At 42.2% G+C, this 18,290-nt stretch overlaps 1 protein-coding gene across 1 annotated transcript; it reads left to right on the forward strand.

The window, feature by feature from the left end:
* The first annotated feature begins 4,626 nt into the window (after positions 1-4,626).
* On the forward strand, positions 4,627-8,806 carry foxi2 (forkhead box I2). Its single transcript, XM_044046987.1, has 2 exons — positions 4,627-5,406; positions 6,008-8,806. The coding sequence occupies exons 1-2, from the start codon at positions 4,788-4,790 to the stop codon at positions 6,592-6,594; spliced, it is 1,206 nt and encodes a 401-aa protein (XP_043902922.1). The 5' UTR covers positions 4,627-4,787; the 3' UTR covers positions 6,595-8,806.
* Positions 8,807-18,290: the final 9,484 nt, after the last annotated feature.

The raw sequence follows: 18,290 nt of genomic DNA on the forward strand, positions 1-18,290 counted from the left end.
TCTGTTTTCTACGACCGTGGCTCCGTCTGAATCGGACAAACTGGAAATAGCAGCGAAAGCTTTTTATGCTCCGTCAGAGTGAACCATAAGCCTGGTCCTGTAGAATCTGTGGCTGCGTCCCAGCTTTAACTGACTTTATTAAATGATCTGTAAGTGCTTTTTGACCATTTTTCCAGAATAACTTACTTTTCCTGCATGTTAAAATAGTATTCTAAGAATTTGAAATGAGGAAAGAAAACTTATTGAGAAAAGAAAAAAACACCACGTCCAATTTTTACCACGGCGATGCAACGTGCGCTTGCAAACGTGTCATTGAAATTTCAATGGTTAAATGTGAATGTTGAGTCAGTGAGGTTATAAAAAGGTGAATTCAGTGTCGGGCTCAATCAGGTCACCTGCGGCGTGAGCACACCTGCTCCCAATCCAGTCATCAGACACCTCTACTTAATACCTGGTTCTCCAGCCTCTGGTCGGCAGATTGTCACAGACCTCTGTGTGGTACAAGCCGCGGCTCTCCTGAAGATGTCTTAGTTCTCCGGTGCTCAGTCATTGGCTTGTATTTTTCCTGTTTTTGTGTCAGTAGTGACAGTCATTAAAGTGTTTTTGTCTCGGCGTGTGCGGCCAAAGACCAGTTGCGACAAAAACAGCGCGCGCGTGTCGCCGTGCAACGTATTGTTCGCATGGGACCGTTGGAAATGAGGGACGGCGAGCTGGAAAACACACACACACACAGAGAGGACATGATATCAACACACCAATCCCTAAACTATTCATGCTTCCTCTCGTCTTTGAGGCTTTTTCTTTTAAAGATTCACCAGTGGAAACTCTTTGAAGCGGCCTGATTTTTTTTCACTCAGTGCTGTGAAGCAGCATCAGAGCTGAGCTTCACACTCTGCTTTTACTTTTCACATCCTGCCTCCTGCTCTGATCTGGTGGTGATGTCATTTCCTGAGATTTCCGGCCGGAGTCGCACACACACGCGGACATCAAGGTGATAGGGAAACATCGTATCTGTCAGTGGCAACGAGAGAAGAAACAGCAGCTAAATGAGTATCCTATAATGACTTATACATACTCTACATATTTATATTTATGTGTGTTGTTTTCTGGTGCGCATGTGCAGGGCCGGACCAAGCCTTTGTGGGGCCTAAAGAATTTCAAATTTAACACGCAAAATCTGGTGTTCATGTCCAACTACGGTGTTTTTTTCTAAACAAAACTTTTTTGTTTTTCTTCATTTGAAATTCTTCATCTTGAACTCACAACCTTCCAGTTAAGTGACAACTTGCCCTACCACTAAGCCGCCTAACTTTTTTAATACTTTTACTGTTACCTCTAAAACTGAAGTACATTTTATATCAAGAATTTACTTTTGACACTTAAGTACAGTAAATGTCATAAACCTTAAGACTTTTACTTAAGTAATATTATTAAAACAAGAGACATTTTCTGGTGACATACTTGTACTTATACTCAAGTATCCCTCTAGTAAGGTACTTTATACACAGACTGCTTGGTCGTTACGTACGTATAAATAAAATTGAAATGAGATTAAATCTGAGATTAAAGTCAGAATTGACGAAAAAGTCAGAATTAAAGAAAAAGTCTGAATTCTGAAATTAAAGTCAGAATTCTGAAAATAAAGTCTGAATTCTGAGATTAAAGAAAAAGTCAGAAATCTGAAATTAAAGTCAGCATTCTGAGATTAATTTACTATTAATTTACTTCTAAAATTGAAGTACATTTTATATCAGGAATTTACTTTTGACACTTAAGTACAGTAAATGTCATAAACTTTAAGACTTTTACTTAAGTAATGTCATAAAAAAAAAGTACATTTTCTGGTAACATGCTTGTACTTTTACTCAAATATCCCTTTAATACGATACTTTATACACAGACTGCTTGGTCGCTATTTACGAATAAATAAAATTGAAATGAGTTCCATGCGCGCCACACTTTAAAAGTTACACACTACAGCTTTAAATGACAGATAATGCTGTTTTACACTTATAAATGAATCCTGTCACTTCTGAGTGTCAACATATCCCCTTTTCCACATTTCTCCGATCCCCATACATACATTTGAGTTTGTGAAACTGTTTTTTTTCTTTTTTTCTGGCGGCGCGCGATGAGCCCGGGGGATTACTGTCATAGCCAACCCCAATATTATAGAATTACAGTCAGACAGAGCGACTCCTGGTGCTGCGCGGACAATTACTCTGCGGCCTGGAGTGCAGTGGAAAAGGCCTGCATTAGAGAGAGAGAGAGAGAGAGAGACCTCACGAGCTGGAGAACAGGGATGTCAATAAGCAAAATAATGGCAGCAGGAGCTCAGAGGGGGTCGGACTGCGTGTTATAAGACAGTTCCCCTCCATGGAGGAACACTACACCGGCGGATTTGCGCAGGAACATTTCTGTCGACGTTCTTTGGTCTGTGCTGTGGACTCTCCGCCGGTGCTTTGATGTTATCTGTGAGCAAACTTCTTCAAAGGCTTTCTCAAATCTGCAGGAGCTCATTTAAAAACCACGTTTTCAGATCACATTTCCTGTGGCCCCAAAACCCTAACAAGGGTTTGACGGCTGCTTGGCAACTGCATCCCGAAAAAAAAAAAAACATCCTTTACAACAGAAATGACCTCCTTCTTTCTCTTTCTCTTTCTCTGTCTCCTCTGAGATGCCACACTGAGCAGGGAGCTGCCGCCATCTTGTGGTGAAAGTTAGCTCCTACAACAAGAAAGTGATGTGTCAGTTTTTTTGTGGAGCTTTTAAGTCACTTGTGGGTGCCGCCCACTTTAAGTTCCACACCTGTCTCGCCCTCTGCAGACAGAGGGGCAGAGGGCGCCTCTAGGTGGCGGTGTAGCTCCAAAAGTGACTTCTCCACAAACAGAGAGAGTCAGAGGAAAAGACGAGTGAAGCTGCAGCAACAAAGTCACCTCCTGCAGAAATGAAATGTTTGCATTTCTATGTGAATTCTTGTTTATTTGAGGTTGTTGTTCTTTATGTTTAGATATAGAAGGAAACGAGTTGTTGTATCTTTGGTCTAATATGTAAAGTAGCTTTGTTTTCTATTTGTATTCTATTTATTTAAATTAAAAACGTGGACTTCATTATTAATCTGTTTCCTTTTGTCTTGACATAAACAAATCATTTTCCATTTTTCCGTCCGCGTGGTTTCACGTTGTTTCCCTTTAACCTTTCACGCCTGGTCGTAACGTTACTTATTCACACACGATTAAAGAATACGTAAATATTAACCAGATAAATAAGAACTTAAACTAAAACAAGTAAAAATTTGTTTTTTTCAGGTTTCTTTGCTCCAAATCACAAAGAAATCATTGGTTTGTGGACAAAAACAGGACATTTGACAAACACTGATCAACAAATTGTTTATATATTGTTTATATTGTATATTGTATAAAATATTATTTAAACTGTTCCTGAGGAAGAAAAGATGAACCAAAGTCAGTCAAACTGGATTCAAACAAAGATTCTTTACATTCAGTGGGTGGGGCTAACTCATCAGCACAACAGGAAACAGCTGAACTCAATTCACCTTGTGCTCAATATAAAAGAGCTGTCACGTCAGTGTTTGACTCCGGTTGTTGCTTTCACTGCTGATGTTTGACTGGGCTTTTGTTGCCTTTTGGGGGAGATTGGGTTTTGTTTTGTTTTGTTTGTTTACCTGAAGTTCAGATTTAAATAAGTTTAAAAAAGATACTTCATATGTGAGATGCTGTTCATGAATGTATGCTTTCATCAGTTAGAAAGTTTGGTGTCATTTCAACACCACATGAGGTCAACGTACACAAATTTGGTTAAACTACTACATGAAAATACTTAAACAGACAATATAAGACTTTGCAACATTTGTTACACTGACAGATTTATTATCTTTTTTTGAAATAATGTTTTTTGCTGCATGTTTATCCTCAAAAAGAGAAGACCATAAATAGTGATAATCTAGTGAAATTTTTAACGTACATATTTTTTACATACATATTTTCTTTAAATAAAAGTCCGGTGGACCAAAAGGAAACCATTGAGCAGGCTTAACTTTGGCCCTGTGGCCCAACTTTGAGCAACCCTGGATTATACACTTCAACAGCACTGGCTGCAGATGTGTTGGCCATTAAAATCTATTTTTTTTTAATCATGCATCGTGATATTGTTAATTTTTTGCAAATATATTTTAATATGTTGCAAAACATTTTTTTTCCTTTTTTAAATTAAAATCTTGAGGACCAAAATGAACCATTGGGTGGGCTAACTTTGGCCCCCGGGGCCCCACTTTGAGCAACCATAGGTAATTCATTTTTTAACAATAATATATTTATCTGTCCTACAAAAAAGAGAAGATCATTATTATAAATAGTGATAATGTAGTTAATTTTGAACATACATATTTTTTAAACATTTAAAAAAAATAAAATATGTCTTTAAATTTAAATGTTGAGGACCAAAAGAAACCATTTTGCGGGCCAATTTTGGGCCCCGGGCCCCACATTGGACAGCCCTGCTCTCCTATCAGCTGAATGAGGTGGAACCTGACCACGCCCTCTCCCTGACTTCCCTGCGCGTCTATTGGCTGCTGGGATGATCTCGCTCCTGGATGTGGCGACTGTCAAAGGCTTTAAACTATTAAAACTCCGCAAACTCCTTCATCCTGTTGCCTGACACTTGTTGCGCTGCCGCCGCTGCTGCTGCCGCCGCTGTTGCTCCACCTGTATGCGCACCGCCACCTGAACCGCTTCAGCGTTTCCTTCAGGGATTTCCCGCGTGGAGTGATGAACTCCATCGACCCTCAGTCCCATCACCAGCACCCGCACCCGCACCACACCTCCCCGACGGTCGGCTCTCTCCCACCTAAAGGCGCACAGGACGCCCCGGACATGGCCGCAGTTTACTGCGACAACTTCAGCAGCATGTACCACCAGCAGAGCCTCCAGGGCGCACAGAGACCCGCGGGCTACGGCCTCGGCGAGTACGCGTCCTCTCCGAACCCGTACCTGCAGTGGCTCAACGGGCCAACGGGCGTCAACTCCTCCGCGTCTTACCTGCACGGAAACAACCCGGCGTCCTTCATCCCGCCCTCCTACGGCTCCCAGCGGCAGTTCATCACCAACTCCCCCGGGTTCGGTGGCCCGGACCTGGGCTGGCTGTCCATCGCGAGTCAGGAGGAGCTGCTGAAGCTGGTGCGCCCTCCGTACTCGTACTCGGCGCTCATCGCCATGGCCATCCAGAACGCGCACGACAAGAAGCTGACGCTGAGTCAGATTTACCAGTACGTGGCTGATAACTTCCCCTTTTATAAGAAGAGCAAAGCCGGCTGGCAGAACTCCATCCGCCACAATCTGTCCCTGAACGACTGCTTCAAGAAAGTCCCCCGGGACGAGGACGATCCAGGTACCGTGAACGCACCAGCGTCAGGAGGAGGGGGGGAACATGGAAATTAAAAAAAGAATAGAATGTGGCATTTAGGTGCAATTTAATCAACCGGAAGTTTTTGTTTCGATAAAATAATGTAATTATTATTTTGAATCATGTGATTATATGAGATTTGTTTTTATGGAGCCTAATTATAGGCGTGGTTAAAGAAGTCCTTTAATGATTTTTGGTCATTCATTTTAAAAATAAAGATTAATGGAGGTTATACAGATTGATATAATATAACATGATATATATATATCATTAATAATGAACTATAAATTTGTTTATTTTAATTTCTTTGAAATGTGCCTTGAATGTTGACATTTTCATACAAAATATTAATTAGTATTATTAATTCTTACCTTTTTGTATCATGTATTAAGGACAAATACAAGTTTTATTTAGTATTAATGGTCCTTTTAAAAATTGTTACAATGGGCCTTCAGGTTACGTATATTTAAAAAAAAAACAATGTTGTCAATATAGAGCGACAGACAGACAATATGCATTTATTCGACACACTAAAGACTGAAAACATGTGAATAATAAAATCTGTGTCTCTACTCTTTAATTCCAGGAAAAGGAAACTACTGGACGTTGGACCCAAACTGCGAGAAGATGTTCGACAACGGGAATTTCCGCAGGAAAAGGAAAAGACGTTCAGATCAGAGCAGCGTCGCAGGAGGAGGAGGGGCCGTGGCGTCATCGTCAGGCCCCGCCAAAGTTGACCTGAAGTCCTCGGAGAGTCCTCAGCTCCTCGGGCCGTCCTCGCCGGACATGGAGACGGCAATGAACGAGAACCACAAGGGCTCCCCGCCGCTGTCGTCGTCGCCGCCGGCACTGGCGTCCTCGACGCCTTGCTTCAACAACTTTTACAGCAGCATGTCGTCGCTGAGCTCGGGGGGCCCCAGCCGGCAGGGGGGCCCCCTGGGGCTGGTGAACGAGCTGTCGAACAGGAACATTACGGCCCTGAGCTCGTACCACCCCAACCACGGAGGCCAGGACGTGGCGGCGGCGTCCGAGCACAACGAGGGCTTGCATTTCAACCGCGGAGTTTACTACAACACGTTCGGCGGCGGGCAGAGTGGACAGTTCAACGGCCACTTCTACAACAGCTTCAGTGTCAACAGCCTGATTTATCCCAGGGAAGGCACTGAACTATAGGAGCCACTTTATCGCCACGGCAACCGGTTTCCTCCTGTACCCTGTGAACCTTCCCGAACCTCAGCACTGTACCTGCATTTCAGCAGAGAGGTCGAGGCGAGCGAGGTAGTGGCTCCACTGATGCTTTCACAGGGGAAAAAAAGTATTTTTTAATCGCTTGTTTTAAAGCTGCAGTGCGTAACTTTTTGTTGTTGTTTGGTATCGAGCCAATACTTAGCGTCAGTAATGGCCGATCATTACTGACGCTAAAAAATCTGGTCAAAAATCCTTGGGTCTGATTTCACTTAAATGAAATGTGTTTTGTTATAGGAGCAGAATATTTGAAGCGTTCTGGTTTTGAAATGCCAGATTACTGTCGTTGTCCTTCTTCTTCGTCTAAAAATTCCCAGCAGCCTCTACAACACTTTATATTCTTACGTTTACATTTGATAAGTTGCATAAAGAGATGCTAAAACTGCCGACGTGGCAACACGATGATCCTTCTCTGTATCGGAAATTCGATTTTAAGGAAAAACAACTGAAAATAAAGCACATTTAACAGATTAGGTCATTTAATAGATTCAAAACTATATCGGTAGACACTCAAAAGTTGCGATATCAGCATCTGTATTGGCAAGAAAAAGTGGTATTGACTAGCCTTGACTAGTCTTATTTGTTTGCTAACTAAGGGAGCGGGTGGACGGGGACAAGAAGCGATGATCCCGACCCAAATAAATGTTGAGCAGTAGAATTCACTGTGGACGTTTCTTTGTGTTGTGACATAAAAACTGCAGTGTCACCGGGCGACATGAGATCTAAATACGAGGGGGTTGCAAGAAAATAGCAATACAGCAAAATATTGCGATATTTTAATAGCGTAATTGTGCACTGACGCTTGAAAGTGATGTGTCGATACATTGGACAATAGTTTTGTGTTGTAGCTAAACTTCCGACCACTAGTTGGCAGCAGACGTTCACTCCCTCGGTCACAATTGGTTTTCTGCACAATTTTATCTAGCGTTATAAGTTTTTTCTTAAAAACATTTTTTAGGGGGCTGAACATTTTTTTTTTATATTCCAATACATCGCAATTTATCGCACCATTACCAATTTCTCGCTAAATATGCTAAAAATCACAACGCTAAAAGGCTTCATCTGACAATGGTTTAAATGTGACATTTGTTTACGTGTTAAAGTTACGCACTACAGCTTTAACTTTGCCGAGCACTGAAACTGTGGAAACAGCAGCCAAAATGTCAAAAAAATGAATAAGCACTTATCTTTTTTTCAGTTTCCTGTATCTATTCTTATGTAAAAGCTCACCTTTTTTCCCTTTTTATACTTAAAAGAAATATTTCTCTTCTATTTAACGTGTTGTTGTTGTTGTTTTTTAGTCGTATCAACAGAGAGCCTTATTTTTCATAACCACTCTGTCACGTTTGAGATGTAAATGTACAGTTTATATATATATATATATTTTTTTTTTTTACCACTGATGCCAAATCATGCCTTCATGTCTGGCCTTAGACCTTTTTTTTTTTAAACTCACAAGAATCAACGCAGATCTGCCAAAGTTGCCTTTTGTCAGCGACCACCATTACCTCAATCACACGAGACGAACATGAAATAGACAATAAATATAATAATAAATAATGTAAAGGGCTCACCTGTTTTTTTTTTGTTTGTTTGTTTGTTTCCAAATATCAGCAATAAGTGAGTTAACGTCCCAAAAAAAACCCAGTCCAGGTCTTATTTTTATATCGTTGACTGAAACCACAGCACTAAGGCTCGTGTAAATACTTTTACAAATGTGTATTTTCTTTGTAAATATAAAAGATTAGTTTTTTGATTATTTATGCTATTTATGCTAATAGGCCTGTTTTCTACTGTCGTGTCTCATTAAAGCAGAAAAAAAATGTGCCGAAAACAGTATCGCTGAAGCCCAGCTGTCATAAATACAGTACAGTGTGTATATATATATATATACATGTGTGTATATATGTATATGTATATATATATATATGTATATGTATGAACAAAACGATTTTGCTGTGTCATGGTTTCTCTCAGGATTCAATGTGACAATCATTGAATGGCTTTTTGTATCCTTTTTGTTTTTTTTTTGTTTGTTTTTTTAATCTTCATAAAGTACAATACAGCTTCCAGGCAGTTTCAACTGTGATTTTTAAATAAATATCATGTGACTCACTCGTATTGTCATGCATCAAATTGACTTTAATCTCTTGTTTCATGGCTTCCACTTCCATTTCATCTCAATGAGAAACAACCAGGGCAGGCGTTTTAATTATGAAGATCTTTGTTTTCACAGAAACGACTTGAGGAGATATAATTTACGAGTTTATGTGGTTTTAACAGAGTTAATTCACAAAGATTTAAGCTGCAGATTTGACTCCCAGTGAATCGTGTTGTTCTCTTTCTCTCTTTCTCTCTAAATCAAAAATAAATCCACTTATTTATTCACTTTCTCCCCCCGAAACCCGTCAGATCACCGAGATTAGTGTTAAAGAGTCGCGTTACACCCAGGAGGCAACAGTGCTGCTTTTAAACAAACAACATAAATAGTCATTAGGAGGCGTTTGTTTAATTTTGTTCTCTTTTTTGCCAGAAATTGGGAATGTTGCCCAGATCCTGTGCTTGACCCCCAAAAAAAATGCCTCATCTGGTGCCAGTAATTCCCCAATATAAATTGGAGAAGGTCAAAAGAAGCCGCTGCAGCCACTGTAATGAATATAAATACGTTTTTAAGTTAAAGTGTATTGTCTACAGCACGTTAAAGTGATTTCAAACAAGTCAATTAAGTTTAACAATAATCATATAGAGGCAGTGTTCATGTATACAAGTTTTATTGATATGTTCAAATAAATGACATAATTAATTGAGAAAGTGATTGAATCAGTGCAAAATTTGGCACTTTAATCTGCAGAAGTGTGACATTTTTCTACAGCAAATCACACATAGACTTAATTCTTCATTTGTCATTAAAAACATTTGTGTTAGCAATTTTAAACATGAATGTTGAATATTTATTCCTGTTTTTTCATCATCTGTGCCTTTTATTTGTATTTCATTACGATGCTTTTTGTTTAAAAATGTTCAAGTAATGTTAACACCCAATTTAAAACGTATCTTTTTGATTCTTTTCAGGCAAGAAAACACCTTTCGTTACAGTGTACGGTGTTAAAAAAGAAATTGTACTAGATTCAAATGTGAGTTCATGCTTTTATGTCACACCTTAATTCCTACGAGAGATCGGAACGGGGCGACGCCTCGGCAGAGAAGAGAAAGTTCAAGTTTGGAGTGAAGCCAAGCTCCCTGCAAAGACACGGCAGCTGACAGCCGTCTTGATTCAGAAAACAGTGAGCGCTATTGTCCTCCGTCCTTCACGCCAATCCTCATGTATCAATTAGGGACTCTCTGAAGATCTCCCCCTCGGGCCGACGGGGGCTTAAGCAGCTCTTTTGTCTCCGTTCTCTGCCAGTGTTTGGCCCAAATTAAGAGGAGGCCATTTTCCCTTTGTTCCTGCGAAGGAACGACGCATCAAGCAGTTCCCTCTGCAAATATTTACCACCCATCGTGCAGATTAGTGACAATGATTTGACCATTTAATTCCGTCTTCACTGTTTATGATTCACACCGGGTATGTGTTCAAGGTACTTAAGTGTTTTGCCGTGAAACTGATATGATGGTACTTTTCCCATCGTCTCGCAGTGAATTTAAAAGTGAACACTTCTGGGAATGACTGTGAACTCCACTTTGTTCCCGCCTTGCATGACTTTTATTTACCCGTGGATCTAAATGTAGTTAGAGGATTGACGCAAACATAATTGCCACAATATGATCACATCACTAAAACGTGGTTTAAAGTTTGATACCTGATACGACTGTAGCCATTGTTCGATTAATCCCATTATTACCTGCAAGTTTAAGGTACATTACAGAAGAATTTTAATACATTAAGTCATAAAATGACATGCATGTGTCATCAGAGATTTAGGAAACACGTTAAGGTGAAATATTGGCTTCATGGTACAGCCACTTTAGTCACAACTTACTTCACAGTTACTCAAACATAGCAAGCTCCAGTTATGGCTCATAAACCATGAATGTTACCAAACCCTAAAAAGCCTCGGTTCTCCACTCAAAAACGTCTTGACTCGAGAAGAACAGTTAGGGTTTGCATCGGAAGTGTGTTAGCTTAGCACTCCCCCTCTCTCATATACGTTGTTGGTGGATATTTAAAGTGGAACTATGCAAGTCTGCTTTCGTAGTAGGTGTATTTACCACAACACCCTAAACATCAGTCCTGCGCTCCCACCTCCCTTCCCCTCGCGTCCAGTTTGCGTGCTTCTGTGTTTTTCAGTTCTCGCAGATGTATACTCACTCGGTCAGACAGTCGTTTCCTCTTCCTCGCTTCTTCTGACAACAGTTGTCTCTGCTTCTTTTTCAAGCAGAGACGCTATCACTGCCTAGATCTTATAACCGGTACCTGGCTAGGGTGAGTGGGTGTGTGTAGTGCCAGGTAGAAATTCGTGTTTCTCACATGACCTCCTGATTCAGAGGACACCAGGTCAGTGGCCCTGATCTTGCACGGCTAGTTTTCCGCTATTTGGGGGCAGTGGAGACAGCCGCCAATCTCCCCACAACAAGCCATTTAACCATCACAATTCGTGTTATCAGAGAGACTCTGACTCTGGTGCTGTTCTGGAGCCTCAGATCCTTGGTGCTTTCTGGCAAAACTAGCCAGCATTCGCACCAGTTTACCAAAGTAGGAGGCTGCTCTTCTTCACAACCCAGGATGTGACACACCCACTGATGATGTGACAGTTTGTGAGGAAGAACCAATTTCTTTTTTTTTTGGTTCCAGCTGAGAACCAACTTTTCAGGTTCCGAACCAATTTTTGAACTAGCCGGCCGGTTCCAAATTAGGTTTGGGAACCGCAACCGGCACGGACCCTGGCCAGTGCAAAAGGACTACATGAAAACGGGTATAAAACCCAACATAGTTCTCTTTATTGTCACATTGTTGCCTCCTCTCAGCATGTAATAATTATCTGCTGCTGCATGGAGTAACCACACTTTAACTTTCAAATTCCCGCCCGCACTTCCAAAACATTTCAATTCTGGCAGGCTTCTCTGGTTCCGTCTGGTCAGTGAAGACCCCTCCTGCCACAAAAGTGTGAACTTCTCTGTTCGTGGGGATCCAATGAGCCTGCAAAGACATTTGAAAAGCGCCATTGTCGGTTTCAGCTGGGAAACAGTTTGAACATGGGACAGCGGGTGCTGCTTCATCGGGTGACTGCAGCTACTCTAGGTTCATGTCCTAAACGACCCTATAGGACCCCCGCAACCCAGATTGTTCCCCAGATAATGGACGTGGAAGAGGTGATGCCTCACTAATGAGAAACAGCTCAGAGCACAGAAAGCAACTGTTCTGCCGTAGCAGCATGTTTCACGTAGAGGGCTGGGGATCAACTTCAACAAAGATCTCTGACTGTGATGTTAAATAAGGACAGTGCAGTGATGATGACATGTCAGGTGGATCATTCATGTCGAGACTGTGTGTCCTCAAGTGATACCGGAGTACAGTGTACAATAATTTTACAAAAGAAATGGCACAATCATTAATCAGTGACTCAAAATGGTAGAAAATGCCTTCTAATTTGATTGGTTTGATGGTGACTGTTTTTTTCTCCTGCAAACTTCTTTCTACTTCTTATTTTTCAGCAAAAGTGGAATTAAATATATCACTGGAAATTTGTCAACATGAGTGGTTCCATTTCCCGCCTTCTTCCGCGTTGATCCAATTTGATTCTGCACAGACCGTGCGCATGCTCCCTGTAGCAAAACCCTTTCCAGGTCCAGTTGGTGGCGCACAATTTTTTGGTCAAAAGAGACAATTAAGATGACAGTCACCATGGAAACCGTATGTAGGTTGTATGGGAAGTCCTCCATTACCCACATACAGTATGTGCAATTCAAGCACTCAACCACTGAGTGACCATTAGATGTCGGGTCTATTTTTGAGGCTTTGAAGTGTCAAATCTTTTTTTAGTACAATCAGTCCACAAGGATTCATCCGACCATCTCTACAGCTCCGACTTCCAAGTTCCAATGTAAATGGATGGCAGCATGAGAAATTGGAATATGGGATCTGGTATGCTTGCGCAGAAGGCTAGTCTGCAAGTATGAACAGCTAGAAAAAGCAGGCTTCAGCAGGTTAACTAGCACTACCATGATTGTGCTGGCTATATAGCAAGCTTTGCCAACATTTGTACGATTTGCATTCAAACTCAGGTAACAATATCGTGTTGCACTTGCTTCAGGGCAGAGACAAAAGTGAGCTAAAATGTTATACAACCTGGTGACTTCTGAAAATATGTGCACGTCACTTGATTTTATCTTTCAATCTGCTGTTGGTTAGCTCTATAGCGTTAGCAATTAGGCTAGCAGTAATGGGGCCTGTAAATACTCCACAAGAACAGAGAAATTTGTTCTCTTTCCCAGGGCTGCGAGAAATAAATCAGCCCTCGTTTGGATGTTCTTGCAGCTTGTTCTTGACACAATGTCTGGGAAGAAAGTGTTGTCTTGTTGGGTGTCCGACAATAGTGTGATTGGCCAGAAATGTGAACTGGGCATGGGTAATGCAGAAATGTTGTCATTCCATATGAGGACATACCATACACAAATTTCTCTGTTATATGAGTGACTTAGGTTAACACAAATGATCCAGTCATTGCTGTGTTAATATGCTGTGTATAAACATGAGAAATGAATAAAGTAGACTGTGGTGGTTGGGGGTGAGCGTAGGAAAGCATTTTGATGGGTAGTGTCCAAGAAGGAGGTTGCAGTTGTGGGTCGTGAGGAGGGTTGATGGTGGAGGGAGCTCCTGAGTATGATTTGATCCTGGAAGGCTCAATTAAGTGGTTTGTTTACCCCTCGTGTGGAGCTGGTGAATTGGAGCCAGGTCAGCTCCGGGTTGAGGTGTTGTTCATTATTTTTCCGCCTGTCGGATCCCATGAGTGGCCGCTGGAGACGGTGGCTGCTCGGCGGCCTAGGAGCAAAGGTTCCTGCCGGTGGGGTACTTCAAGCACACTCAAAGCCTCTCTCTCCTTGCCAGGGGGATTATGATCAACAAAGCATGTCCCACACCTGCACCGGCCGGCACAATGGAAACTCTGCGGGCCAATGGAGACGCAGGGAGAGAGCAGTTATTAGAGGCCCCCGCCAATGAAATGGATTACATTAACCCCTTCTGTTGTTCCTGCTGCAGGAGCTTAAACATTGAACTGACAGACTCCACATCCCATTGAGAAAAATCCTGGTAACACTTTGTTACAATAGCTTTATTCCAGTTTATCCAGCACTGGGACATGTTGTGTCTCCACTCTGGGACTGTGTGGCGACTCGATGAAGAGATGTGATGCTGAGCTGAAACTCTGAGTGGCTGTTTTAACAGATCTTAATGCTGTTGACCGTAGAACAGAGTTCGTGACAAGAAAACTGAGTTTGCTTATGTCCAGATGTTTCAAATTCTTTTCAAATCACATTTACTGTTTCATTTGACACAGTCAAACAAATGATATATGTCTTTAAAGTTTACTTGGTACGTTCAGGTGGAGTTTGTTATATTTTTATAAGGATCTTGAAGTGGAGTGACTTCCTGAGGACGTACACAATAGCTCATTAAAAAGTTATGTTGTTTGTTCAATAACAATGATCATTTATATCAAGCAAAACAAAGCTAGCATCATTGCTATGGTTCAGCTAGCATTGTTGCTGTGAACATTATTGATATGGTTGAGCTAGTGTTGTTGCTGTGATTCAGCTAGCAATATTGTTGTGAGGCAACAATGCTAACACCCAATCTCACCCCGTGTGGCCCAGCTATGGTTTGATCAGGTTTTAAAAACTCCAAGATGGCTGTGGACAAACCAATCTTGAGGCTTCAAAATGGCGGAACAGTGGCTGCACAGATCCAACGAGTCAAATGCGATTTGAAAAGTCTCAGTCGATCATTCATTGCATCATCTTCCCTCATGTCAGATGACATTTTTACACATATAAGACAGAAACCACGAACCTTCAAACAGAAAAGTGATCTATTGCACATCAAAGACTTTGAACAATGTAACTGTTTATCCTGTCGCCTTGTAACTGATCGTGAGCCAACACACGTCAGAATCAGGAGATGACAGTTATTAGATCCATCATCGCGTTGCGATAATTAATCAGAGCAGCGCCTGTTCCAAAGCTGAAAGCATTAAAAAGGTCAGTGTTAAAAGACTAATGGCTGCTGAAGGTTTGTTAGGTTAAGTGAATGTGTTTCAATAGCAAATGTACAGAAACATTAAATGTCACAATTCATTAAATTATAGACATATTGAATACACACCACATTGAGTAATTATGGCAGCATATTAGTGCCACTCCAGCATAAACGGGAATAGATCGGTGTGACATTATAATACATGACACTGTTGTGTTTTATGTTGTAAGGTATTTAAAGCTGCAGGATTTTTTGTTGTCACGTTTGCTACGTTTTTTTCTCTGTCAAGCAAAACTATCAGACCAGACTTAGGGAGCGCTCATGTGTATACAGCAGCAGCGCAGGGGTGGACAGGGCCGAGAAGCATTGATGACGACCATGTTTTTTTGAGTGTAACGGTAACGTTTCTTTGGGTTTAAGAGTCGCGTACTACAGCTTCACAAGTTCTCAAACTTGACCGCGCGACCTGTAATTGCACCCGTGTGCGCTCGATATTCTCCGTGTCCTGTTTCTTTAACAGTTGTCAACAAGTAAACAGTGTAGTTACGAGTTGTGTTTGTGGTTTGTTTCCTGATGTGTTTTTGGAACAACAGAGCACAGGGGATACACAAATATTTCAGCAAGGGAGGGGGTCAGGTCGCGGGAAAGCGGTCTTGGGTGAATTAGACCGGAGCTTAGAGGAATGTCCATCGCTGCCCTCGTCCTCACCCTCTCACCGACACACACACACACACTCTGCTTTAATTGGGCCTGTTCTCCTGGCACTTCTCCAGATCACACTGTCACTTTATCCTGCGTAATAAGCTATTAGCCCCAGCCAGACCGGGCCGCGCCGCCACCCCACGCTAATCGACATGGACGTGGTCATTGTTTGGGACGGGGACTCTAAGGACAACACAGGCCGGCCATTGTTGCTGCCTGGACCTCAGAGGCTGGGACGCGTCCACACGGTGGCTCACAGAGGGACAAGGAGGGGATGAGAGAGAGGGAGAGAGGTGAAGTCCACCTCCCCACTCACAGGAAACAACAAAACAAACTGTAACACCTCCACTTCTGCCACCGTGCTTTGGCAAAAATATGACTTTCTGCCTCGTCGCACCTGCAGGAAGATTGAGCTGAAACCACAGCAGCGATCGACGATAACATCAATCATTAAGAGACATCATCAGCTCAGTGTTCAAACGCTTGTCAGAGCTCAGCGGGGATTTTATTTTTTTATATGTTTAAATGAGAAATTATTTCAGACGTTTGAGGGAGGTTACATAAACATGCCTCTGTCCAAGTTTCACAGAATAATCTGTGCAACAGTGTCCACCAGTGGGACAGGCTCAGATTTAGATTCTATAGGTCATAACAAACGATCGACCCACAACACGATAAATGAAACAAAAATGTCTTTTTATTTTTTTATATTTATAGGTTTGTTTGTTTGTTTGTTTTATTTGTAGCCAGGTTTAATTATGTGTCAGGATTTTAGCTTGTATTTGTAGCTGTGTTGTTTGCTTTGTTGTGCTTTCTTTATTACTCTATTTTCTCTTTATTTTCTTTTTATTTTCACTTTGTTGTAGTTTATTTGGTGTGTTTTTTATTTACCATGTTTTTGATTCATCGTTCGTCTTTTGTCTGCTGTTGTCTGCTGTTGTATTTGTAGCCAATTCAGGTTTTTGTTGGTTTTTGACTTTTATTTCTAGCTGCGATTTTAAAATTGGTTTTATTTCTGAATTTTTTGGGGTCATTTGTAGTTTTTTTGATAGGTAGGTAGATTCAAGTTTTTTAATCATTTCATTAAAACATGTTGGATGAATGAGAGCACGACGAGGGAAACTTCCTCGACCACATTACGTCTCGTCCCTGAACAAGTCCCGGCAGCTCCGGGCAGAAAATGACGGGGTTAGACGAGGCCTTGGCACCGCAGCCGCTGTGAGGTGCTAATACTTGCAGCCTTGGCAGCGGCAGAGACAGACAGTGTACTTTATGTTGGGGATGTACAGAGCAGACTTTGCGCTTCTCGCCCCGGCAGTGTCAACGCGTGACGCTGCGGCTGGCGAGGGCGCGAGTGTGAGGACATTTGCTGAGGGGAGTGGCGCTTAATTAACCCTGTCCCTGTGTGTGTGTGTGTGTGGGAATGCCACAGGGGTTGAAGGGCAGGCTGCGACAGACCCGTGAACAGGTGCACGATGGGGTTTGAGGAGGTTCAGTGCGAGAGATTGTGTTCTTGTATGAGCACCAAAAGAAGTCATTTTTGTCTGATCCTCACGACTTTAAAGGGCTTTTTGGAGAGTTAAGACGTGTTTTTAGGGTTAGATTTGGGTTTCGGTTAGGGTCAGGGTCTAGGGGAATGAGTTTTGTCTGTGAGTGTCCCCACTATGAATGCTGCGATAACGTGTGTGTGTTAGGACCTTATTCTGTCATAAACCCCAGCCTTGACAGGACCAGTTGTCCTCATAGGGACTAAAACCTGGTCCTAATGGAGCAGAACCTCCTATCTGAGGAACTGAGTTTGGGACTAAGATTTGCAATGTGGTTAAGTTAAGGTTAGGTGTGTGTGTTCTTGTATGGGTATCTTTGCGAGGACCAAAACACTTATATGACTAAGGAAGTGAGGACATTTTGGGAAAGTGAGGACATTTTGGTTGGTGCTCACATTCTGATACCCCTAACATGGCCTGGTTTTAGGGTTAGGGTTAGAATTAGGTTTAGGTTAGTGTAAGGGGCTGGGGATTTGATTTTGGTTGCCTTTTAATGAAGTCATCCTCTGCTATAACTCTCAGGTCAAACCTCTTATGAAACATTACACCGAGGAAGGAAATATTCACTACATTTAGTGCGTCATTGTGCACATTTGTCACTAAGCAAACAAGACAACAACACCCATGATCCTCTGACGTCAACAAACTAGCTTTTTTTTTTAGGTATTTTGTTGTCTCATAGGCTGAGAAAATACATAGAAGATCCAAGATTTCCACGGGCATGCATCGTGCATGTGAACAATGGAGTTGATGAAGCAGCTGTAGTGGAGGGAGACTAAGCTGATCACAGAGAAGTGGATCCGTACAGTGACAGGAGGTGGAGAGGAGGGGGTGGGGAGGAAGAGAGAGGCAATCAGAGGAATGAACGAGTGAAAACATATTGGTCATCCCGAGTTCAGCCTCCGTCCCCCTGCTGCGGGCCGATTCACTGCCTGGCTGCTCATGCAGGCTCTGCCCGGGCTGCTCGGCACAAATCCAGTCTTCTGTGCAAATGACCAGAGGGAGGAGGAGGAGGCCAGCGGGGTGAGAAGATCTCACCCTCTCCTCCCCCAAAACCCCCCAAAACCCCTGTCTGATCCCCCTCACTGGCCCAGCACGGAGCTGATGGAGCGTCACGGATGGCCCTGGAGTGCACCTACAATTTTCTTTTCAGTTCACACACACACACACACATACAGACC

The sequence above is a fragment of the Solea senegalensis genome, linkage group LG16 (assembly GCF_019176455.1).
Source record: "Solea senegalensis isolate Sse05_10M linkage group LG16, IFAPA_SoseM_1, whole genome shotgun sequence".
Classification (NCBI taxonomy): domain Eukaryota; kingdom Metazoa; phylum Chordata; class Actinopteri; order Pleuronectiformes; family Soleidae; genus Solea; species Solea senegalensis.

Bases quoted from the DNA above. Each gene is read 5' to 3' on its own strand.
- foxi2 (XM_044046987.1), top strand. From the start codon at position 4,788: ATGAACTCCATCGACCCTCAGTCCCATCACCAGCACCCGCACCCGCAC. The intron at 5,407-6,007 runs GTACCGTGAACG...CTTTAATTCCAG, and splicing joins CCGGGACGAGGACGATCCAG to GAAAAGGAAACTACTGGACG.